We start from the raw sequence: 24,674 nt of genomic DNA, 5'->3' as shown, positions 1-24,674 counted from the left end.
TGCCTCGCTGTGTTTCTCTGAACCCCCAGGAGCACTTCACTGATATCCTGGCACCCAGAAGAGATGAGAAGTTAACCCGGTTTTCTTGTCACCACAAAAGCATCTTTCATGCCATAATCGAGTCTGGATTGGAAGGAAGATTTCACTAGACAGTGGCCAGAGGCTAGATACTCTGTTGTCACTGCCCACCCCTCCACCCACACAGCCATTCGAGGATTCCTACTGTAACCCAGAAAGTGAGGGAGACAGGCACACTGCCTAACAGGCGGATGCTGGTATGCTAAGGACAGGGAAGCAGGACGACGTTCAATTTTGACTGGAGTTGGCCCTGCGAGAGCAGGCTCTGTCACCTGGGCTGAGGGGGTGTTCTGTGATGCTGACGACAAGGGACTCAAAGGAGAGGGGCAGCATCCTCCAGAAGGTGGCTCCAGGCTGGTCGCTGGCAGGAGAAAGGGGAAAGTTGTCTTAACTGCGCCCACCTGAGTTTCAAGCACTTGACAACCGTCTCATCAGGGAGCCGTGGAGCACCCTTCCCTCCACTTCTCCCCCTCCTGTAGCCCCTGCCTCCTCAGAGACTTGGCCATGCTTCCCCACAGCACACTCTGGAGGATACGGATGTGGGAAAAGTGTGCTTCCTGCCATTTAACTTCTCAGAAGGCAGCAATGGTAATGACAAATCTCAGAACTTAATGTTTTCACCTCTAACCAAAGTCAAAATGGCAGGTGCCCACAATTCTAGTCTGTGCAATGACAGCAAACCCGGGACAGTGACTGGGGGAGGGCACAGAAACTGGAACAGTCTTTTGATCTTGCATTAAGTTTGAAATTTTTATTACAAAAGTATCTTTCCAAAAAAAAATTTTTTTGAGATGGAGTCTTGCCTTTGCCCAGGCTGGAGTTCAGTGGCACGATCTCAGCTCACAGCAACCTCCTCCTCCCAGGTTCAAGCAATTCTCCTGCCTCAGCCTCCCAAGTAGCTGGGATTACAGAAGCACGCCACCACACCCAGCTCACCCAGCTAATTTTTTATATTTGGTAGAGACGGGGTTTCACCATGTTGCCTAGGCTGGTCTCAAACTCCTGACCTCAAGTGATCTACCTGCCTCAGCCTCCCAAAGTGTTTGAGATTACAGGCGTGAGCCACTGCGCCCAGCCAAAAACATTTTTTTTTTTTGTTTCGTTTTAATAGTAGAAGAAAGTATACAACCGATTAAAAAAATTCTGCCTAGGTGTAATCACTGTTATTAGTTCTGTGTCCTTCAAGATCATCTAGGACACCACCTAATAGGGGGATGCTGATACGTGCTCTTTTCTGCCCTCAAATTGCTTTCCCCTTAGAAATGTTGCATGTGGCAGAGTTGCATCATATACAGTGCTTAACTTCTGCAAATTCATCTGTGCCTTAAAAAAAAAAAATGCAGGCAATAGTGCCAGTGTCATTCCACTAAACAGGCATCTGTCCAGAATAAGCTCAGTGGGGAAAATGGTGTAAGGTTCCTGTTCCCTCATGCGATTCCAGCGTTTAAAGAAACATTTTTCTTTAAGTCCCTACACTCAAAGCCAGTACTTCAGCTGGAACTCAAATAGAGAAATGGTGATCTGCTCCAATGCTGAGGATACAAGACGTGCTGATTACCGCACCAAAGGCGTTTAGGTGTAATTTAGACTATGTCATTCTGTCTTAAGCTCAACCTAGGACCCAATCCCTAGCAAGATGATTCCACTGGTCATATACTATTTTTTTTCCCCATTTAGTCTTAAAAGTTGTTCTGAACCAGTTTATACAGTTGACCCTTGAACAACTCAGAGGCTAGAGGCACCGACCCTCTTATGCAAAAATCTATGTATAACTTTTGACTCTCCCAAAGCTTAACTACTATAGCATCCTGTTGACTAGAACCCTTACTGATAATATAAACAGCCATTCAACACATATTTTGTATGAATTACATACTGTATTTTGTGTTCTCACAATAAGGTAGGCTAGAGAAAAGAAAATGTCATTAAGAAAATCATAAGGAAGAGAAAATCCACTTACTATTCATTAAGTGGATCATCATAAAGGTCTTCATCATCACATTGATGAGGAGGGGAGGAGGAGGAGGTGGAGCGAGAGGAGCGGGGACTGGTCTGTTGTCTCAGGGGTGGCAGAGGTGGAAGAAAATCCTCATATAAATGGACCCGCACAGTTCAAACCTGTGTTGTTCAAGGGTCAGCTGCATAATATGTCTTGTTCTTTAGATACTTTAATACAAGATAGTTCACAGCATGAAATATACAAGATGTTCAATGGAAATAGTTCTCTTTTCATATCACAAAGGAAACAGAAACATCACCATGAAGAAAGACAAACTAGGAACAAATGTACAAACCAGGAATATATCATTTTATTCACTTCCAGATTATGAGTATTACACAGCATATACAAATATTTAGATAATATATAAAACACAGAATAAACTGCAGGAAGAAATATTGGTCTGGAATTCCTTAAGGGCCATCTTGAATTCTGTAAGTTCATGGAAAAGGTATCTGCCCCGACACTGGGACAGGCGGCGGAATAAGCTCCAGCGTTCACGCGCCACTCACAGGACTCCTTACCCCCACTGCACTTACAATGCAGTTACAGAGTTACGACATGTTCACCGGTGTCCATGACAAGCAACACCAAGTATAAATAACAGAACTACAGCAGACTGAACTAAGATAAATATGTTTTTGCATCATCCTCCACATAGTTTCCTCTTTAAAAGAAGAGTCACATCCAGGGTCTATCCCTTGAGTCACAATTCCAGTTATTGCTGAAGGGAAAAAACAGAAAAGAGGCATCAGTTTAAGTTACTAGAAAACAGATGGTCAGTGTCACAGGCCCCTGCCTCTGGTGACACTTGAGTGGACAGTGACTGTGGAGAATGGACACACATCTGCAGCAGACAAGCAGGGAAGCACCCACTATTGTGTTAGCAGGTACCTATCAGCTGATACTACTTTTGGGCTGATTAAGAGTTAAGATGGGGCCGGGTGCGGTGGCTCATGCCTGTAATCCCAGCAGTTTGGGAGGCCGAAGCGGGCAGATCACTTGAGGTCAGGAGTTTGAACCTAGCCAACATGGTGAAACCCCGTCTCTATAAAAATTAAAAATTAGTTGGGCATGGTGGTGGGCACCTGTAATCCCAGCTACGCAGGAGCCTGAGGCACAAGAATCCCTTGAACCGGGGAGGCAGAGGTTGTAATGAGCTGAGATAGTGCCACCGCACTCTAGCCTGGGCAACACAGCAAGACTCCATCTCAAAAAAAAAAAAAAGAGTTAAGATGGAAGATATTTTCTGAAGTTCTGTGAGCCAGTGGTAGGAAGTGCCTCATCCCCTCTCACCGTGGAGAGGGGAGACAGCAGTAACAGAATCTTTCACAGGAGCATTCCTGATTCAGTGCTGATGCTAGAAGGAGACCTAAGATCTTGTGATATAAAGACCCCCCAAAGTGTCAACACAGAGAGGCTCTGCAGCTGAATTCTTAGACCAGAGCACCTTCCAGGAGCACAGCTCCCCCAACTCACTGGTGGGCCTTCCTCTGGGGAAGACTGGCTTACCTTTGCCTTGTTCTGAACTGGGAGATACAGTTTGAACTCTGCCGGCAGCTCATCTTCTGAGTAGAGTCTGTCTGAGAAGTAAACCCGTCGGATGCGACAGTTTGCATGGATCTGTCAAGGCAATGCTTCTTTTGAGAGGCTAAACGTGACCGTTTTCTCCCTTTTCCAGAGTCTTCTAGAGGCCCTCTTCTAGGAATGGAAACGCTTCATCTCTGGCATTTCCTTGGCTTATCTTAGGGATGGATTCTGGTAAGAGGGAGGTCTTTCTTGCTGCATTCACCTCTATACCTGATCCGACTCCTCAATATTTCCTGGACCTTTGTGAGGCCAAAGCTCTCTGGACAGTGTGGGAAACTGAAGCCAGAAACACACACTGTTCTGCTGTGTGGGCCACAAGCCAGTATTAGACGCAGTGTGCCCTAACCCCAACCCGGGGCTCTGTCTGGGAAAGGAGCAGTACCTGCACTCTGAGGGTCTCAATGTAATTGGTGCCATACGCTCGCCGCGTGAAGTCTAATAAGTTGAACTGAATCTGGTTCCAGCCATCATCCAGCCGCATGGGCATGGTGCAGATGAAGGGTTTGACCCGGGTGGTGCTCTGGTAGTTACTTGCCCGAAAGCGACGACGCACATTCTTGTCATCTAGTACCTGTGAAATACAGAGAAGAAGCATCACACAGAGAAGAAGCTCTGTCTTGGAAGCAGCACACAACCTTGTCCAGACAAGGACCTGAATTCCCACAGCTTGCTTTCCCAAGGCTGAGACTCACAGGAAAATAAACAGACCAGACACAGGTCATACGCTGCATGCAGATGGGCCGGAAGTAGCAAGTTTATCTTGTTTGTTGCCAAGACAACACCAGCTGTTTATGACATATAACAGTCGGCTGGCTCTCAGACCATAGAGTACCTAAATGTTATTCCTTTTGAAAAATCAGAAATACTAAAACAGAACAGCCACTGAGTATTAAATAGTCACTCCCGAAATGGATACCATGCTAACTCTGAAGCTTTGAAATCGCTAGATTTTCTAGGTGCTTACTATTTCTTTAAAAACCTGGCATTAAATTTTGATTACTAATGCCAAATTTACATAACAAGGACTGCATTGGGCTTATAGTAGAAGCAGAAAAGAATACATGCGAAAGGATAAAGATACTTTTGTAGGGCCACTTTTTCCCATCAGGTCAAAGGCTATCTCTCTGGTATAGCCAAGAGTGGACACATTCACGTCCATGTACTTACCTGTACTTCGAAGGTAAAATACTTCTTCAGGTTTTTGATAATCATGACGAGGAAAGGAAGTTTAATTCCCAGTGTCTTCTTGGGGTCTGCAGGGCATGTGATGTATGTGGTGCTGTAGAGAGAGGAAATACCAATAAACACACTCCTGGACTCTCTTCCTTTGTGGTATACACAACAATAATACAGGGTCCAAGAGGAAACACTGGACAGCAGATCTAAAAGATTCAGACACGCCACCCAGTGAATCCCTCAGCCCTAAGTCAGCAGATGCTTTAACAAACGCTGGACCCAGAAATAAAAGCTTAACACAGGACTAGACAGCAGCAATAAAATATCTGAAAAAAAAAGCCAGACAGTGGATCTCAGAAGCTCCTCCGGTGAGAGAAGACCTCAATTCTGGTGCAGGGGAGCCACTGAATGACAGAAAACCAAAACTGAGACCTCTATGGCACTGACAACCACACTGTCCACCCACTGGATGAGCCGTACAACCCCGCCCACTCCCCACCCCAACACACACTGTGGTTAATAATACAGCTAATACTGACATCGTGCTTACTATGTGCTAAGCAAGGTTTTAAGTGTTTTATACATATTCATTTATTTACTCCTCGCAATAACCCTATAGGGAAAATGTACTATTATTCTGTCCATTGTACAGATGAGTATGCTAAGGTCTGGGGAATTCAGTAACTTGTCCAGGGTAAGCTCTAAGTGGCAGAGCTGGACTCACATCCGGCACTCTGACTCTACAGTCTGTGCTATTAGCCTCTATGACATATGCCTCCCTAGTACATGATGTCTCTGGGAGAACAGAGGTGGCAACCTACCTTACATTTGTCCCTTCAATCTCTAGCACCAGGGACTGGATGTCATTATCAGTGATTCTTTTGATGTGGCCATTCCGTACCTACAAGAAAGAAAATTCTATTAGTACTGAAATATCTGATAAGGCTGAATAGGACCATTTCAAGAAAACCACGGTAGCCCAAGAGGCGTACAAAGAAATTTGTGACACAGTACACTGAAGCTTATATGTACGTAAGCCATGCTATTACCTCTAGACAGGGTCACATCAACCACCATGGGAATCCCAGGTAACTTGGCAATCCATAAATCAGGGGAAACTTCTCCCCAAATACATCAGCTCAATTTAGATTCAGCTAATATCTACTGAATGCCTACTATGCACCACAAATATCACACACATTATCTTCTCACTTAAGCCTCACACAGTCAAAACAACAAGGCAGGTGATACTGTTTCCATTTTATAAATGTGGACATTGGCACCCCGGAACTGCAAATCCCAAACCCTAAGTAGGAGACTCAGGATTCAGCAGTCTTTCCACTGCCTCATACTGCCTCGCAGATTTCTTTCTTTCTCTCTTTTTTTTTTTTTTTTGAGACGGAGTCTCACTCTGTCGCCCAGGCTGGAGTGCAGTGGCCGGATCTCAGCTCACTGCAAGCTCTGCCTCCCAGGTTTACGCCATTCTTCTGCCTCAGCCTCCCGAGGAGCTGGGATTACAGGCTCCCGCCACCTCACCCGGCTAGTTTTTTGTATTTTTTAGTAGAGACGGGGTTTCACTGGGTTAGCCAGGATGGTCTCGATCTCCTGACCTTGTGATCCGCCGTGCTGGGATTACAGGCTTGAAACACCGCGCCCGGCGAGAGATGGAGTCTCACCCTGTCTCCCAGGCTGGAGTGCAATGGCATGATCTTGGCTCACCACAACCTCTGCCTTCCAGGTTCAAGCGATTCTCCTGCCTCAGCCTCCTGAGTAGCTGGGATCACAAGCGTGCAGCACTACGCCCAGCTATATTTTTTTTGTATCTTTAGTAGAGACGGGCTTTCACCATGTTGGTCAGGCTGGTCTCGAACTCTTGACCTCATGATCCACCTGCCTTGGCCTCCCAAAGTGCTGGAATTACAGGCATGGGCCACTGCGCCCATCCTGCCTCGTGTACTTCTTTGGCCAGAAAAGCCAAGGAAAAGCTGAGTGTTACTGAGGAGGGCGGCAACAAAAAGTGAAAGCATTCCTCCCCTGGAGTTATCCTGCTTCATGCTTCCCTATCTGCTTTTCCCTAATTTTCTACTTTTTAAAGCAGGAATTCAATTCCCATCTGTGCCACACACAGACGCCTTCTTTAGCATTTTCAGCCCACACTGACCTCTCTTTTCTGATTTGTTTTTCTGGCTCATGTTGTCTAGACGACATAATTTAGCACCTCATCCCACATTGTTTTGTATTGTTTGCTGCATATGTAGGAGGTGGATGATGGGGAGGAATCAATACTCAATACAGATTCCTCCTCTCAAAATATTTAGGAAAGAACAATTATCTTCAAGCATTAAACTTTTTTTTTTTTTTTTGAGACCGAGTTTCACTCTTGTTGCCCAGGCTGGAGTGTAATGATGCAATCTTGGCTTACCGCAACCTCTACTTCCTGGGTTCAAGCGATTCTCCTGTCTCAGCCTCCCGAGTGCAGAGGTAACAGGCATGTGCCACCATGCCCAGCTAATTTTTTTTTTTTTTTGTATTTTTAGTAGAGACGGGGTTTCTCCATGTTGATCAGGCTGGTCTCGAACTCCTGACCTCAGATGATCTGCCCGCCTCGGCTTCCCAAAGTGCTGGGATTACAGGCGTGAGCCACCGTGCCTGGTCTAAACTTTTAAGCAACTAATATGGACAGAACAGAGATGTGCAAAGGCACTTTCAAAACAGGGCTGGGGCCAGGCACAGTGGCTCATGCCTGTAATCTCAGCACTTTGGGAGGCTGAGGCAGGAGGATAGCTTGAGCTCAGGAGTTCGAGACCAGCTTGGGCAACAGAGTATGACATTGTTTCTACAAAAAATTAGCCAGGTGTGGTGCCGCGCACTTGTAGTGCGCCTATAGTCCTAACTACTTGGGAGGCTAAGGTGGGAGGATCACTTAAGCCCAGGAGGTCCAGGCTGCAGTGAGCCGTGATTATGCCACTGTACTCCAGCCTAGATGACTAGGTGACAGAGCAAGACCCTATCTCAAAAACCAAACAAAACCAAACCAAAAAAACATGGCTGGGGTCGGGCATGGTGGTTCACGCTTGTAATCCTAGCACTTTGGGAGGCCAAGGCGAGAGGATTGCTTGAGCTCAGGAGTTTAAGACCAGTCTGGACAACATGGTGAAAACCCCTCTCTACAAAAAATTAGCCAGGTGTGGTGGCACATGCCTGTAGTCCCAGCTCCTCAGGAGGCCGAGGTGGGAGGATGGCCTGGGAGGTCGAGGCTGCAGCAAGCCGTGATTATGCCACTGCACTCAAGCCTGGGTGACAGAGTGAGATGCTGTCTCAAAAATGAACAAACAAACAAACAAACAAACAGGGCTGGACTATTAGGGCTGAATGGAATATCATATGGAAAAGATCAACTAGGTTTAGAACAGGAGACATCAGAAAGACAAACATATGGTCTTTCTTTAGGTATTGTGGAAAGGGCTGTGTTAGGCTGCCATAATCAATGACTCAATCACACTGACTAAAGCTCCTCTTGTTCACTCATCAGCCTTCTGATTACAATTTGGCTATTAGACTTGCATATGGGGAGAAATCAGTGTTGAGGCTGGCAGTTTTATTTTTCAACATAAATTATTAATAATATGTTTCTGTTTTTAGACATTAGTCTCTGTGACTCTGCCCCTGTGAGTCTGATCCACTCACGGTCTGCCTGGTGTTCTACAGGTGACATCTGATGTCACTGCCCACCCTTTTCACAATTGCAACCAAGTCTTGTCTCCTTAAAGAAGAATAAGCTCAAGCAAGAGCAAGGACCAGTTATGAAGCATCATTTCTATCTTCGACAATGCTTAGCACTGTGCTAGCCATAAACTAAGCATTCAAATATTTGCTGACTTCTGGAATCTGTCACCCTAAGAGTTGGCACAAATGAATAGGTTCAAGGAGGGTTTTAAAAATTCCTGGATAACACATCCACCGTGGACTATTATAGAAAGCCAGAGATGCTGGGGCATATCACAAAGCCCACAGGACCGCCAGCATGAAGAATGCTTCCACAAATGGGTGCCCATTGTCAGAGACAGAATGCTGGGCTAGACGGGACCCCAGTCCCCGCCAGTGGAGCATTTCTTAGGCTCTCAAGACACAAAACGTCACATTGAAATGCTTCTCAGACAAAGCTGGCAATGTTCAATGCCCTCCTGCTTTGAATTCTGGGCCACTTTCCAAGGAGATTAAGAGCACAAAGGCTTGGCTCTGTGCAGAACACGCCACCACTGCCCACCTCATTCGCCATCTAAATGTTCGCAACCTAAGTGGCAATATTCCTCCTATATTTTCTGTGTAAAACCAGGCAGATTCAGTGAAGAAGGAATTAATCAATAAATCATTTCCAACTAATGCGAGCAGCCCTACTGATAAGAGCTGGCAGTATTCCAACAAGATGCAAACACTACTTTTATAACAGACCACTAATTATTCTCAATAACATAACCATTCTTTAAAATGGGACAAACTGCAAAGATCAAATAGACAGCTAAATTGAAAGGATTAAGAAGTAACTTGGGCCTGGAAACTGCTATTGTTAAAAAGCAACATGTTGCTATTTATCCACCCTTATTTAAAGCATGCCCTCAAATTTCACATCCCTCAAGCTCTCTCCGGCCAGAGTCAACAAGAGGCCTCCGTCAGTCACAGGAAGACCAGCCAGATCTCACAGGGAGAAAATGTTAAGGGAAACTGCCTTCTGCCCCTCTCAAAGTTGACGACTTCCCTGGGACTCCAGCAGATATGACCTATTCAGGTCTTTACAGAAGAAAACAAAGCCATACAATGCACACAGAAGCCAACGCAGGCTGGAAGGCGGATAGACTGTAGTATTCCTACACTTCTGCCCCGAGGCAAGCTAACTTTTAGTTGGATTTTCAATAACTTACTAAAGAGATTTCTCTCTCCCCCAGTGTTACTAGATAACAAACACACTCACAAATTTAAGTTTTACAAAATGAATGAATGTACTCCACAAAACAAGGGAACTTGGAGGGGTCAAGGCAACTTTGTTGAAGGAATGCCCGTCAGTCTCTCTCAAGTTTGAACCTGGCTGGTGGTAAGACAAACTAAACAGAGCTTTTCCCCAAGAGACTGTTTAACCCCCAAAGAAGAAAAATACAAGTATCCCCATATGACAAGCCTCCAGATGTCTGAAATAAAATTAAGTGAATTTGTTAGTGAATTATGATTTTTCTCCTTTATTGTTTAAAAGGCTGCAAATACAAACTCACTGGAAAAGAGTAGGGTGGAGGTGGTAAGGGCGGATCAATCAGATACGTGCATTGGAGGGTAGGGAATTTCCCAAAGCCTTTTCTCTAGGCTCTGAAACTAGGATCAAAGGGGAGAGGTAACAGGCAATTGGGGCAAAGGCTCCCCACCACCATGGCAATGTGGCTGTCACTGCCTAATATTATAAAGGTCTTCCAGGAAAGCAACCCCCTCCTAAAACCAGCTTCTGACAACAGCATACAGGAAGATCCACGTCTCAGAAAGTATCCACGTCCTTTCCTTAGCTCCTTCCAGTTCAGAGGTCACTGGGCAGGCTTGGCTTTGGGATGAAGATAAAATGAACCGCTCAGCATTTATTGCTGATGGTGGAAGCAGGTTTTAACATGCTCTGTCCCTCTCTAGATCACAAAGAGCTGTTTTTGATTTGTTAATTCTTTTTCATTCATGACACATTCCCACTATCAAAGTGTGGCCTATGAGTGCTTTATCCAAAAAAAAAAAAAAAAAAAATCTAAAGCCAATATTGTTTTATTTCATTAATTTCCCCTCCTCTGCCCATGAGCTGGAGGTACTCAAAGAGGTTCAGAATCCAGTTACTGGCAATTACAGATTATAATGGTTCTCAGCCTCTGCAGACAACAGAGGGGACCAAAGCTTCAGGCTAGTCTTACACTCTCCCAGGCTTTCCATGGTTGCTAGGGCAACTAATAAAGAACACTGATTTCTCTCCCTCCCCGGAATGTAAGCCTCAGGGAGGTGGGTAAAGCTCAGGGAAAAAAAAAACAAACTACTACTACTGGGATAGGGAGGGAGCCGGTGGATGCTATATATTTCTATGATTGCTTTAAAAATAACACGAATTGTATCCATTCCCTCCCCCAACTTTCATTTTTCTGGCCCCACCCACTCAGCCTGGCAGGCAGCTGAACCCTCAGCCATCTGGTATCCTAGCTTTAATGACACATGCTCTAATTTACATTAAGCCATTAGAGCTGTCCATTTCAGCAGGAAAGTTCCCGCACTGGGTTAAGGGCTGGTTTCCCAGACAGAAATTAGGCAGAGGGAGACCCCTGTGGGGAGAACTGGGCATAGCTCTGACTCAGACTCCCAGGCTCCAAGGGAGTCTGAGACTCCCTTTGCTGTACTTGACAGGGGCTATCCAGACAGCAGACAAGCAACTCTGGGCATACACCAACAACCCCTAAGTTAGCATAAGGACAATTATGTGCATAGCTAAGAAAAGGCAAGTGTAATGAAAACCCATGCCTTTGGATAGGTGCTGTGGCTCATGCCTGTAATACCAGCACTTTGGGAGGCTGAGGTGGGCGGATCACCTGAGATCAAGAGTTTTGAGACCGGCCTGGGCAACATAGTGAAACTCCATCTCTACTAAAAATACAAAAAAATTAGCTGGGTGTGGTGGCGCACACCTGTAATCCCAGCTACTCAGGAGGCTGAGGCAGGAGAATTGCTTGAATCCGGGAGGAGGAGGTCGCATTGAGCTGAGATTGTGCCATCGCACTCCAGCCTGGGCAACACAGCGAGACTCTGTTTCAAAACAAACAAACGAACAAACCCAAAAAACCATGCTTTCGTTCAATTACTGTAAAACCCGACTCAGAATAATGAAGAACATTCTCCCAGGGTCCAGCTGACCCTGAGAAAGCCAGAAAAAAAAAAAAAAAAAAGTTTTACCACCTTTATGTCCAAATACACTGAATTCTACTACTGAAAATGGCACCAATTTAATTTTTATCAACAAGGCGTGCTAACTAAAAACTAGAATGTAGGAAATTTTTTCTGAAGAGAGACTATTTTTAAAATTAGAACAGGAAATGGGAATCTAACACTATCCAGTAACAACAGCAAAAGACTCTGGTCTAATATTTAGTCCTGGAGTAGGGAAGATACAGCAGCAGCTGAGAGAAAGACAAGGTGACAGGAAAGACAGACAAAGGCATTTTCATGAATTAATGCAATCTCATCTCATGTACTTTTAGGATGCTACCTTGTTTTTTTTGAGACGAAGTTTTACTCTTGTTGCCCAGGCTGGAGTGCAATGGCACCATCTCGGCTCACTGCAACCTCCACCTCCCGGGTTCAAGTGATTCTCCTGCCTCAGCCTCCTGAGTAGCTGGGATTATAGGCATGTGCCACCATGCCCGGCAAATTTTTGTATTTTTAGGAGAGACAGGGTTTCTCCATGTTGGTCAGGCTGGTCTTGAACTCCCGACCTCAGCCCACCTCGGCCTCCCAAAGTGCTGGGATTATAGGCGTGAGCCACTGCGCCCCGCCAGGATACTACTATTAAAACTGAAAATTATACCATGTTTTGCACAAGTATAAGTGGGAACAGAACCTCCTGGTATTTTCCTTACAACCAGAAGTAATGTTTACATTAAACATAAGAGTCTTTTAATAAATATAAGATGTGCTGGTCCCAGATGTCAAGGTAACATTAAAGAAACCCCTAATTTCTTCTAAGCTGTTGGTTTAGAAACTTACAAAAGCTTCTATCAGGAACCTGTATAGCCAGGAATACAGACCTTAAGAAGCTAATAATGTCACGTGTGATAAGTAGTAGTAAATTAACTTAGCCTGAAGAGTCAAGGAAGGTCACTCTGAGAAAGGCCTTTGAACTGTGACTGGAGACTAATTTGAAAAGATGGGAGTGAGGCTTGTGGGGTGGTGAGGGGCAGCGCCCAGCAGAGGGACCAGGAAGTGCAAAAGCTTGAAGGTGAGAGAACAGGACTTCCTTCAATTCAGTAGGAGGCTACTACTAAGAGGGGGAACCGGGTGAGGTGAGCCCCGCCTGGAGAACGAGTGAAGCAGGTGCCACAGCATGGGTTATGTGGCCTTAGAGCCACATTAAGGGCTTAGGGCTGGGCGAGCCACGGTGCAGCAACTAAATTCTTCTCATTTCAGAAGTCTGGTTTTACTGTATTTCGTATTCCTAGACATCTGGATGGTGGGCTCATTTCAAACATCTTATTTTAGTTTTGAGCAAATTCCTTAGTCCCTGCCATATTTAATACTATATGTCATTACTTATAAAGTACTAACTACAGTCATGCATTGCTTAAGCATGGGGTTACGTTCTGAGAAATGCCTCATTAGGCAGTTCCATGGCTGTGTGAATATCAGAGTGTACTTACACAAACTTAGACAGTACAACATCCTACACACCTGGGCTATATGGTATAGCCTATTGCCCCTAGGCTACAATCTGTACGGCATACAACTGTACTGAGTACTGTAGGCAACTGTAACATAATGGTAAGTATTTGTGTTTCTAAACATAGAAAAGGTGCAGTAAAGTACTGTATAAATGATAAAAAGTGATACAACTGGATAGGGCACTGGCCATGGGTGGAGACTGCAGGACTGGAAGTTGCTCTGGGTTGAGTCAGTGAGTGAGTGGTGAGTGAATGTGAAGGCCTAGGACATTACTGAACACTTTATGAACACCATACATTTATGCTACACTACATTTATTTTATTTAGTTATTTAATTAGGGCTGGGATTACAGGCATGAGCCACTACACCTGGCAGGCTACACTAAATTTATTAAAAATATTTTTCTTTCATCAATAATAAATTAACCTTGGCTTACTGAAACTTTTTTACTTTATAAACTTTAAAAATTGAAAAAACTTATAGTCTATTTTGTAATAACACTTAGCTTAAAACACAAACACAATGTTCAACTGCACAAAAATATTTTCTTTCTATATATTTTTATTCCATAAGCTTTTTCCTTTTTTTTTTTTTTTTTTTTTTTTTAAACTTTTTTTGTTAAAAACTAAGACACAGACACCACACACATGAGCCTAGGGCCGCACAGGGTGAGGATCATTAACATCAATCACAGTCTCCACCTCCACATGCTGTCCCACTGGAAGGTCTGCAGGAGCAATAACGCACATGGCGCTGTCATCTCTTATGACAACACTGCCTTCTTCTGAAATATCTCCTGAAGGACCTGCCTAAGGCTATTTTACAGTTAACTTTTTGTTGTTGTTTTCTTTTTTTTTTTTTTTTTGAGACGGAGTCTCGCTCTGTCGCCCAGGCTGGAGTGCAGTGGCTGGATCTCAGCTCACTGCAAGCTCCGCCTCCCGGGTTTGCGCCATTCTCCTGCCTCAGCCTCCCGAGTAGCTGGGACTACAGGCGCCCGCCACCTCGCCCGGCTATTTTTTTGTATTTTTTAGTAGAGACGGGGTTTCACTGTGTCAGCCAGGATGGTCTGGATCTCCTGACCTCGTGATCCGCCCGTCTCGGCCTCCCAAGGTGCTGGGATTACAGGCTTGAGCCACTGCGCCCGGCAACTTTTTGTTGTTGTTGTAAGTAGAAGTATGTTCTAAAATTATGATAAGGCCCAGCACGGGAGCTCATGCTTGTAATTCTAGCACTTTGGGAGGCTGAGGCAGGAGGGCTGCTTGAGCATAGGAATTCAAGACCACCTGGGCAACATGGAGAAACCCTGTTCTCTACAGAAATAGAAAAATTAGCAAGGTGTGCTGGTGAGGGCCTGTAGTCCCAGCTACTTGGGAGGTTGAGGTGGGAAGATTGCTTGAGCCCAGGAGATCGAGACTGCAGTGAGCCCTGATGTGCTACCGCGTTCCAGCCTGGACAACAGCAAGACCTTGTCTCAGAAAAATAAAATACAATAAAATAATGATAAAGAGTAGAGTAAATACATAAGCCAGTAACATAGTCATTTATCATCAAGTGTTAGGCACCATACATCATTGTATATGCTACACTTTTACATGACTGGTAGTGGAGTAGGTTGGTTTACACCTACTCACAAACACGAGTAATGCATTTGACTTAACGAACAACTATTATGTCACTAAGCGATAGGAATTTTTCAGCTCCATGATAATCTTATGGCACCACTGTCATGTGTAAGGTCTGTCGTTGACCAAAACGCCATCATGTGGTGCATGACTGCATATACTATAACTCTGTTGCTAAGGACTTTATATACAGCTTCACTGAATCTTCATAACCGTGAGAAATAGATGAGAAAACTGAGTGGTTAAGGACATGGCTAAGGTCACACAACTGGAACACAGCACAGCCAGGATGCAAATCCAAGATGTCTGACCACGCCCTAGCACTGAGGTTCTTAGGCAAGATACTGTTCTTCCGCTTAAGGAACCTGCAGTCCAGTGGACGATCTACAATAGAAAACTGCCAGCCACAGGCGTACCCATGAGGCTTAACTCAAATTCCCAATGAAAGGAATGTTTAAGTTGAGATCCGAAGGATGAGATGGAGGGGAGGGGCTGTGAGCTTCAGAGTGTCAAATAAATTGCAGGTGTTACAAACACGAACGAGCAAGCCATCCTCATAAAAAGGGAAGCTTGCAAATTCACTGGTACTGTGAATACAGTGCTCACTTCTACACAGACACAGAGCCTAAACAACAGTCAAACCAAATTTCTCAAGATTCTTCAAAGAAACCAAACAGAAATTCTCTCTATATATACTCAGGAAAGAAAACAGTAAAGTTTTCTGGAAATAAAATAACTATAAATAGGCACCACAGTCAATATATACCTAGTGGCAAAAGTCAAGGCCATGTCTAGCTAAATGTAGACAGTCCTCAACTCCCCACAAACTCTGTCCTTATTACAACTTTGCCTTAGTCCCTGGGAGCAGGAAAAATGTTTTCTCTATCTTCCCAAGTCTACACAAAGCCTGTCACTCAGCTGTCGCTCAATAAATCTTTAATAAGTACATCAATTCCCAGCATTCCCCCTACTGGATTGAATTTCCAGCACTTTCTGAGGACTTATAGCTGAGAAAAAGCACACATGACAAAGCTGAGGGATATGGCCCCAAACTTTTTTTCTTCTCTTTCCTTCCCTTGCCCCAAGAGGGAACAAAACCTCAATCCTAAACATTTTTCAATTGAGTCTAAATAAGAGTTAGAAACACAAAATTAACTTTTACCATTGGGAAGATTTTGCTTGAAATGAGTGTTCTAAAGGTTTTGCCAAAATGTCTCTTTAATTTACTCCAAGTAACCCTGCCAGTCGATTTAACAATGTTTTCACACGTGTTTATGTCATCAGGGTACCATCCAACCTCTAGTGGCGTTGTTAAGGGACACAGTGCACCATGGTTACTTTGCTTTTACATTCTTGGGTAAACATGTCGACCAGTCAAAAAGCCACATTTGAAAACTAAAACACAGCACGCAAGATCAAGCCCAGAAGGGTTAAAATGGAAAACTGATACAAGTTTCCTAACAGAAATTCTGAGGCCTCCCTACTACCGGAATTCTTTGAGCTTTAGTAAGTTCTCTGATCTGCTCTGAAAACCTCTCCTCCTAGGTCAAGTCCCATTCCCGATTTCAATGGCCTTATACTGACACTTTGTTACAATTCAGTTTCCAAATTCCACTGGCACAGAGGGCTCCTCTCTCTTGATGCCTTCTGACAGCCCATAACTGAGTCAAGCGACAGCTGGGAAACCAATCTCCTTACAAAGTTCCCAGGCACCCCGGGCTCTCTTTGTACAGACGCAATTTACAGTTTACGATGCTTTATTCCATTGTGAAAAAAACCATGAAACCAAAAACCTCAGTAAGGCAGCAACATTAAGGAACTGCTTTCCTGTACTCCGGCACTAGCTCTAGCTTGTGGATAGAATCATCTGAAAGAGAAGAGATGGGCAGATTTTACATACACGAAGGCCCAATTTCATTATATTCAGATTTTTAAACTATCTTATGAAAGTAACACTATGAACACACCATCCTCAAAGCTGCCCTCAGAACACAGAGTTCCCTAGTGGTGACAGGCAGAAAGCCGCCCATGTTCTCTCCCAACTTTATGTGGCCCAGAGCTCTCATCTGTGGATAAGGGAATACAGAGGCTTGTTCCGAGATAAACTCCAAAATTCTTGGCTTTATTACCAATAAACCCTGCTGAGATTATTCCACATGCATCTCTATAAAAAGCAGCATTCATCATACCCACACTCGACATTCTCCCAGAGAGAAGTACTAAGAATATGACTGAAATTCCACACTGGAGTGCCTCCCGTAACTTATATTCAAGAAATAGTACAGCTGATTGCCTGGGAATTTGCATGAAGAACGAAATACCAAAGTAATAAAATGCAGACCAATTCATAGACAGCTAGATCTTTCTTCACATCTGCAAAAAATAGACTCATCATCTCGTGGGGCCAAACACAGTATCATCTAGTGGATGCCGGAATAAAGATGAGGCCTGTACTTGGCTCTGAGTTTATTAATCCAAACAAGACTTTGACTGTCAGCATTCTGCAGTTTTCCTGATGGAGAAATCAGGCACCGAGGGCATAGTACAGGCAAGTCACAGTGAGTGTGGAGCAGGTGCCAAGGGCCACTGAATTCTGACTTATTTGGGATCAGTGGGAGGAAGGGAGCAAATGAATGAAATTTAAACATCACTGGCTTGGCCGGAGCTTTTCTGTCTGCGCCTCTGTAAGGGTGCCTGAACAAAGGCTCTGTGTCTAGCGCCCAGCACCGTGCCTGGCACAAAACAGGATATCAGTAAATATCTGGAATCCGTGAATAGCAGGTACTTTCATCTGTACATCCCCGAAGCTCCCTCAAATAAGTTCGTGCATTTCATGCTAGGAGATGGGCACCATCAACCCCATTATATTGGTGGGGAAACAGTGGCTCAAAAGAAGGGACTGACCGACCAAGTCAAGTCAGCAGCAAGGGTCGTGGCCCTAACCACACCACAGCTGCGGGACGCTTAGATCCCAGCCACGCCCACCCACATGCACCACCTCACCTCCTCCGCTGCTTACACGACGCCCCCACCTCGCGCCCCAGTCCCGCCAGGCTGAGGACAAGGCACAGCGTCCTCTCCGCCTCTCCCAGGCCCCAATTCGACATAACCATTCCCCGTCCCCAGTCCCCAGACGAGGAGGGGGTGTAGCCCCTCCACCCCGCACCGCCGCCGCCCCCAGCCCGACCTTTTTGTCCCAGATTTGCAGGGGCTTGCTGCCGATGCTGTAGAGGATGGAGAGGAAGCCGCTCTGAAACGTATTTTTGAACATCTCGCCGGCGGCCTTCTCCTAAGCCGCCCCGGAGCCGAGCTAGGCCCAGGAGTAGATACAGGCACCGAGCGGCGAAGGCACAGCAGCAGGCCGGCCCTGTTCCGAAGAAGGGTGGTTGAGCTCCCGGCCTCCGGATCTGCAGTCACTGATGGCCGGACTCGGACGCGGGAACGCTAAGTCCGCGATCTTCAGCTCCTAAGCTGCGAGCTCAGAACGGAAACCAAAGCAACTACCGCCTGCGCCGCGGTATTTCCCCGCCTTCAATGGAGGCGGAGGGCCGCCCGTTGCTTAAAATGAATCCCTCCGCCCATCTGAGCCCGCCCCTGGGAGCGCAGGGTCCAATCCCGTTACAAGAACCACGGACTTCCGTTTCGTTGCGCTTGTAAGCCCCGCCTGGTCCCGCCTTCTCCTGAGAAAGAGCTCAGTAGTCAAGGAACTATTTTTCTTGCCGTCGTCGCAAAGAGGCCTTTGGAAAAGCGGAAGGGCACGGAGGGTTCTGGCCTTTGTTGCTGGCGCCTGCGTGGTGTCATGGGAACGTGGCGGGGCGGTGAGTGACGTGAGGGGGTGTGACGGCCAGGCCGGGAGGAGTTGCCAGCGCGGGAGAAAAGAGGCTGGGCAGGGAAAGTGGCTTTGAAGAGCTTCTTGGAGTCGGACGGACGCCCAACGAATGCTTGTCGGCCAAGTACAGGATAAGGTTCAAGGGAGCTAACCAATATTGAGCACTAACTGTAATGAGAGCCTAATATACATTCCTGCCTGTCATTATTCACATTGTGGCAAGCAGTCAAAGCGACACTCTGAGGAAAATGTATCGCCTTAAATACATTGATTAGAAAATAAGAAAGCCCGAACATTATTAGGCTGGGCGCGGTGGCTCACGCCCGAAATCCCAGAGCTTTGGGAGGCCGGGGCAGGGGGATCGCTTGAGTCCAGGAGTTCAAGACCAGCCTGGGCAAAAAAAACGAGACCCTTCCTCCACAAAAAAATCCAAAAATTAGCCGGGCATGGTGGCGCGCGCCTGTAATTCCAGCTACTTGGGGGTCTGAGGTGGGAGGATCCCTTGAGCCCGGGAGGCAGAGGCTGCAGTGAGCCGAGACCACGCCACTGCACTCCAGTCTGGGCGACAGAGCGAGACCCAGTCTCAAATAAATAAATAAATAAATAAATAATCCTGAACATTAAGATGAAGGCAGAAATTAATAAACAAAATTAAGAAAGTTGAGTTGAACCAACAACTGATTTTTATTATTTATTTATTTATATTTGAGACAGGATCTTGCTCTGTCACCTAGGCTGGAGTGCAGTGGTGCAATCATGGCTCACTGCAGCCTCGACCTCTCCTGCTCAGCCAATCCTCCCACCCCAGCCTCCAGAGTAGCTGACTACAAGTGTGGGCCACCATGCCTGCCTAAGTTTTTTTTTTTGTAGAGACAGGGTTGCACTATGTTGCTCAGGCTGGTCTCAAACTCAGGCTGGTCTGCACTCCAGCCTGGGCAACACAGTCTCTGAAGAACAAAAATAAAAATAAATTAATACGGCCGGGCGCGGTGGCTCACGCCTGTAATCACAGCACTTTGGGAGGCCGAGGTAGGCGGATCATGAGGTCAAGAGATCGAGACCATCCTGCCTAACACGGTGAAACCCCGTCTCTACTAAAAATACAAAAAATTAGCTGGGCGTGGTGGCGGACGCCTGTAGTCCCAGCTACTCAGGAGGCTGAGGCAGGAGAGTGGCGTGAACCCGGGAGGCGGAGCTTGCAGTGAGCCAAGACCTGTGCCACTGCACTCTAGCCTGGGCAACAGAGAGAGACTCCGTCTCAAAAACAAAAAGTTAATTAATTAATTAATACCTAGAATATTTTAGAAAACACGTAAACTACATTTTGAGTGTAAAGGGAAATCTCAAATGTTGACATACATCAGTCACTGAGCATCTAAATATTGTATTTTGTGCCTAGGCCTGTGCTGGGTGGTATGGCTGATAGAAAAGGAGTCTGTAGCTAATCATTATTAGCAGTTTTTGTCCATTATAGCAGTAAGTTGAACAATTACTATATGTCAGGCACTATATATTATTAACACCTTAGCATGTATTAACTCATTCAGTCCTCACGTCAGCCCCCTGAATAATCCAGCCAGAATTTCCGGACATAGTGAGAAAATATATGAATCTTATTACTGAAGAAAGTCAAAAGCTTTTTATATGAGACTGTTATTTTTGGATGATTTCTGGAGACGCTATACCTTAGACTGATGAACAATGTGTCCCTTGATTGTTATTAAATTGTTAAAAAATCTTAGGCAAAAACTTCAGTTAAGAAAAGCAGACACATTAAAGAAAGAATTGACAATAGAAGAGTTATTATGATGATTATTCAGATACTACACATGACTTTACCCACTTGGAAATCTATATGAGATAAATTATTTTCTAGGAAAAAAGTGACAAATATTGGGTCTAGAAGTAGAAAACCAAATAAACAATAATCATAGAGGAAAATAAAGGTTGTGATTGATCCCCTTTGGAAAGGTTCTGAGTCTAATTACTTTATGTGAGTTTACTTTGTTTTTCTTTTTTTGTTTTGAGACAGTCTCATACTGTCACCTGGGCTGGAGTGCAATGGCGTGATCTCGGCTCACTGCAACCTCCGCTTCCTGGGTTCAGGCGATTCTCCTGCCTCTATCTCCCGAGTAGCTGGGACTACAGGCACCCGCCACCATACCCAGCTAATTTTTTGTATTTTTAGTAGAGACGGGGTTTCACTATGTTGGCCAGGTTGGTCTCGAACTCCTGACCTCCTGACCTCGTGATCCACCTGCCTCCACCTCCCAAAGTGCTGGTGTTACAGGTGTGAGCCACTGCGCCTGGCCAAGTTTACTTTTTTCTGATTAATGTTATGTAATATTAAGTTCATTGAGGACACTGTGCAAAATAACATTATGATCACTCATAATGCCATCATTCAGAAATAATTGTGTACTTTCGTGTATTGTCTGTTCATATCTTCCTGTCTTGCCATCCTCACCCATCCATTTGACTTAATTCATTCCCCTTCCTCATCCAATTGTTTAAAAATATATACAGACATCCATGGAAGTTTTGTTTTAAGATAGACACAGCCAGGCGCAGTGGTGACACCTGTAAGTCTCAGCTAGTTGGGAGGCTGAGGCAGGAGGATCGCCTGAGCCTGGGAGGTTGAGACCAGCCTGGGCAACATAGTGGGACTTGTCTCGAAAAAGTAAGATAAAATAAAAATAAGCAGCACATATTTTCCAAAAAAAGAAAAAAGTCCGCCTGGGTATGGTGGCTCACGCCTGCAATCCCAGCACTTTGGGAGGCCAAGGTGGGTGGATCATTTGAGGTCAGGATTTCCAGACCAACCTGGCCAACATGGTGAAATCCTGCCTCTACTAAAAATACAAAAATTAGCCAGGTGTGGTGGTGGGCACCTGTAGTCCCAGCTACTAGGGAGACTGAGACAGAAGAATCACTTGAACCTGAGAGGTGGAGGTTGCCGTGAGCCAAGATGGTGCCACTGCACTCCAGCCTGGGCAACAGAGTGAGACTCCAACTCAAAAAAGAAAAAAGAAAAAAGCCAGGCATAGGGCTCACTTGTAGTCCTAGCTACTGGGGAGGCTGAAGCAGGAGGATCCCGTGAACCTAGGAGGTAAGGGCTGCAGTGCTATAATGGAGATGGTGAATAGCCACTGCACTCTAGTCCATCTCTAATATTTATATATATATATAGATAGATAGATAGATAGATAGATAGATAGATAGATAGATAGATAGATAGATACAATAGACATGTACTGAGCACATTCTTTAGCACTGTGGCTTTTAAGATCCATCCACTGTACCAGTGTGCATCTAGTCCATTGCTTGTAACTGCTGCTTAGTTTTCCAGGTGTGCCCCAACTACATTTTATTTGTCCATGCCTGCAGTAATAGACATCCTTATACCTGTCCCCTTAAGAACCTATGTAAGAATTTCTTTTCCTTCCTTCCTTCCTTCCTTCCTTCCTTCCTTCCTTCCTTCCTTCCTTCCCTCCCTCCTTCCTTCCTTCCCTCCTTCCTTCCTTCCTTCTTTCTCTCTTTCCTTTGCTTTCCTTTCCTTTCTTTTTCTTTCTTTCTTCTCTCTCTCTCTCTCTCTTCTCTCTCTCTCTCTCTCTTTCTTTTTTTGACGGAGTTTCACTCTTGTTGCCCAGGCTGGAGTGCAAGGTGCAATGGCACAATCTTGGCTCACTGCAACCTTCGTCTCCTGGGTTCAAGCGATTATCCTGCCTCAGCCTCCAGTGTAGCTGGGATTACAGGCATGTGCCACCACCCCCAGCTAATTTTGTATTTTTAGTAGAGACGGGGTTTCTCCATGTTGGTCAGGCTCCAACTCCTGACCTCAGGTAATCCACCCATCTTGGCCTCCCAAAGCGCTGGGATTACAGGAGTGAGCCACTGTGCCTGGCCAGGAATTTCTTTTGTATACACATGCATAACAGAATTTCTAGGTATTCATCTATGCATACACAGTGTGTAATGTGACTAAATGGCTCTCCAAAGTAGTGTAGCCATTTACAGTGACATCAGCAGTGCATGAGGATCTCTGCAGTCACATCCAACCACCAATAATGGATGTTATTTCACTTTCTGAACTTTGCCAGTCTGATAGGTATACAATGATAATTCATTTTATTTATCATTTGTCTGATTACTAATATGCTGGCTTATCTCCTCATAGGCATTTAAGTTTCCTTATTTTATTTTATTTTTTTTTTGGTGACGGAGCCTTGCTCTGTCATCCAGGCTGGAGTGCAATGGTGCAATCTCAGCTCACTGCAACCTCTGCCTCCCAGGTTCAAGTGATTCTCCTGCCTCAGCCTCCTGAATAGCTGAAATTACAGGTGCCCATCACCACACCTGGCTAATTTTTGTCCTTTGTTTTTTGAGATAGAGTTTTGCTCTTGTTGCCCGGGCTGGAGTGCAGTGGTGAGATCTCGGCTCACCACAACCTCCGGCCTCCTGAGTTCAAGCGATTCTCCTGCTCAGCCTCCCGAGTAGCTGGGATTACAGGCATGTGCCACCAAGCCCGGCTAATTTTGTACTTTTAGTAGAGACAGGGTTTCTCCATGTTGGTCAGGCGGGTCTCAAACTCCTGACCTCATATGATCCGCCCACTTTGGCCTCCCAGAGTGCTGGGATTACAGGCATGAGCTACCATGCCTGGCCACTTTTTGTATCTTTTAGTAGAGATGCGGTTTCACCATATTGGCCAGACTGGTCTCGAACTCCTGACCTCAAGTGATCTGCCTGCATTGGCCTCCCAAAGTGCTGGCATAACAGGCATGAGCCACAGCACCCGGTCATTCTTTACTTTAAAATTGCCTTTTGATATCTTTTGCCCAAGTCTCTATTGAGGTACCTTTCTTTTTCTTATTGATTTGCAATAGTAAATAGTATGTCCAGGTATTAATAATCCCTCGTTGGTTTCAGACACTGCAAACGTCTTTCCCAGTCAATTGTTAATTTTATTTATCAATGTCTTCACTGAACAGAAGTCTTAATTTTTATTTGTTTCCTTTCATTTTTGTGTTATGGTTTGTGCTTAGAGGTTTAAAGAAGTTATTACCCACCCTTAGGTCACCTTTGCATATTAACTGCATAGATTTATATTACCCATGTATGTTTCAATCCTTCCAAAGATAGTATTTGCATGTGGCATGGGTAGGAAATCAGTTTTATTTTTCTCTTTAGAGTAAGCCAGTTTCATTAATGTCATATGTAAACTATATTTTCCTGAATGGTTTTTGAAGCCACCTTTATTTTATATTAAGTTTCCATGTATACAATGTATCTATTCCTGAACTCTCTTCTAGTCCCCGGGTCTATTTAAAAGTTCTCACACCAATTATACCCAGATTATTAGATTTTATTAGTATTGTTTTGTAGTGTATCTTTTTTTTTTTTTTAAACAGAGTCTCACTCTGTCACCCAGTCTGGAGTGCAGTGGTGAGCTCTTGGCTCACTGCAACCTCTGTCTACCCGACTCAAGTGATCCTCCTACCTCAGCGTCCTGAGCTGGGACTACAGGTGCACCTCACCATGCCCAGTTAATTTTTGTGATTTTTGGTAGAGATGGGTTTTTCGCCATGTTGCCCAGGCTGGTCTCAAACTCCTGACCTTGGGTGATCCACCCACCTCAGCCTCCCAAAGTGCTGGGATTACAGGCGTAAGCCACCACATCTGGCCTGTAGCATGTCTTAATATCTGACAGGGGAATCTCTCTCTTTTTTCTCAAGTCTAATTTGGTTAATATTCACAGACCTTATTCTTCCATTTAGATTTTACAGTAAGTTTGCTTCTCAAAAATATTTAACTGGTTTTGATTGTGATTGCATTGTAATTATAAATTAGTTTAGGAAGAATATCTTTATAATATTGTCATCCCTATGAAAAAAATATGTACTGTCCCTCCATTTCTTTTTTTTTTTTTTTTTTTTTTTT

The 24,674-nt window shown here is 44.9% G+C and overlaps 1 protein-coding gene across 2 annotated transcripts; it reads right to left on the bottom strand.

Annotated features, from left to right (window-relative positions):
* Positions 1-2,365: 2,365 nt before the first annotated feature.
* Positions 2,366-18,509, bottom strand: CFAP20 (cilia and flagella associated protein 20). 2 transcript variants are annotated; one of them, XM_011971801.1, is made up of 6 exons: positions 18,093-18,509; positions 5,665-5,744; positions 4,835-4,946; positions 4,050-4,238; positions 3,590-3,700; positions 2,366-2,801 (listed from the first exon to the last, which is right to left on the bottom strand). In XM_011971801.1, exons 1-6 carry the CDS (start codon positions 18,174-18,176, stop codon positions 2,796-2,798), a joined length of 582 nt encoding a protein of 193 aa, XP_011827191.1. In that variant the 5' UTR covers positions 18,177-18,509; the 3' UTR covers positions 2,366-2,795. The 2 variants fall into 2 exon arrangements, with proteins under 2 accessions (XP_011827191.1, XP_011827192.1); XM_011971802.1 differs by lacking the exons at positions 2,366-2,801; positions 3,590-3,700 and adding an exon at positions 3,811-3,835.
* Between the last annotated feature and the right edge of the window lie 6,165 nt (positions 18,510-24,674).

This window comes from Mandrillus leucophaeus, unplaced genomic scaffold (assembly GCF_000951045.1).
Source record: "Mandrillus leucophaeus isolate KB7577 unplaced genomic scaffold, Mleu.le_1.0 Scaffold125, whole genome shotgun sequence".
NCBI classification, from domain to species: Eukaryota; Metazoa; Chordata; class Mammalia; order Primates; family Cercopithecidae; genus Mandrillus; species Mandrillus leucophaeus.
This window is presented reverse-complemented; position numbering and strand designations above follow the sequence as displayed.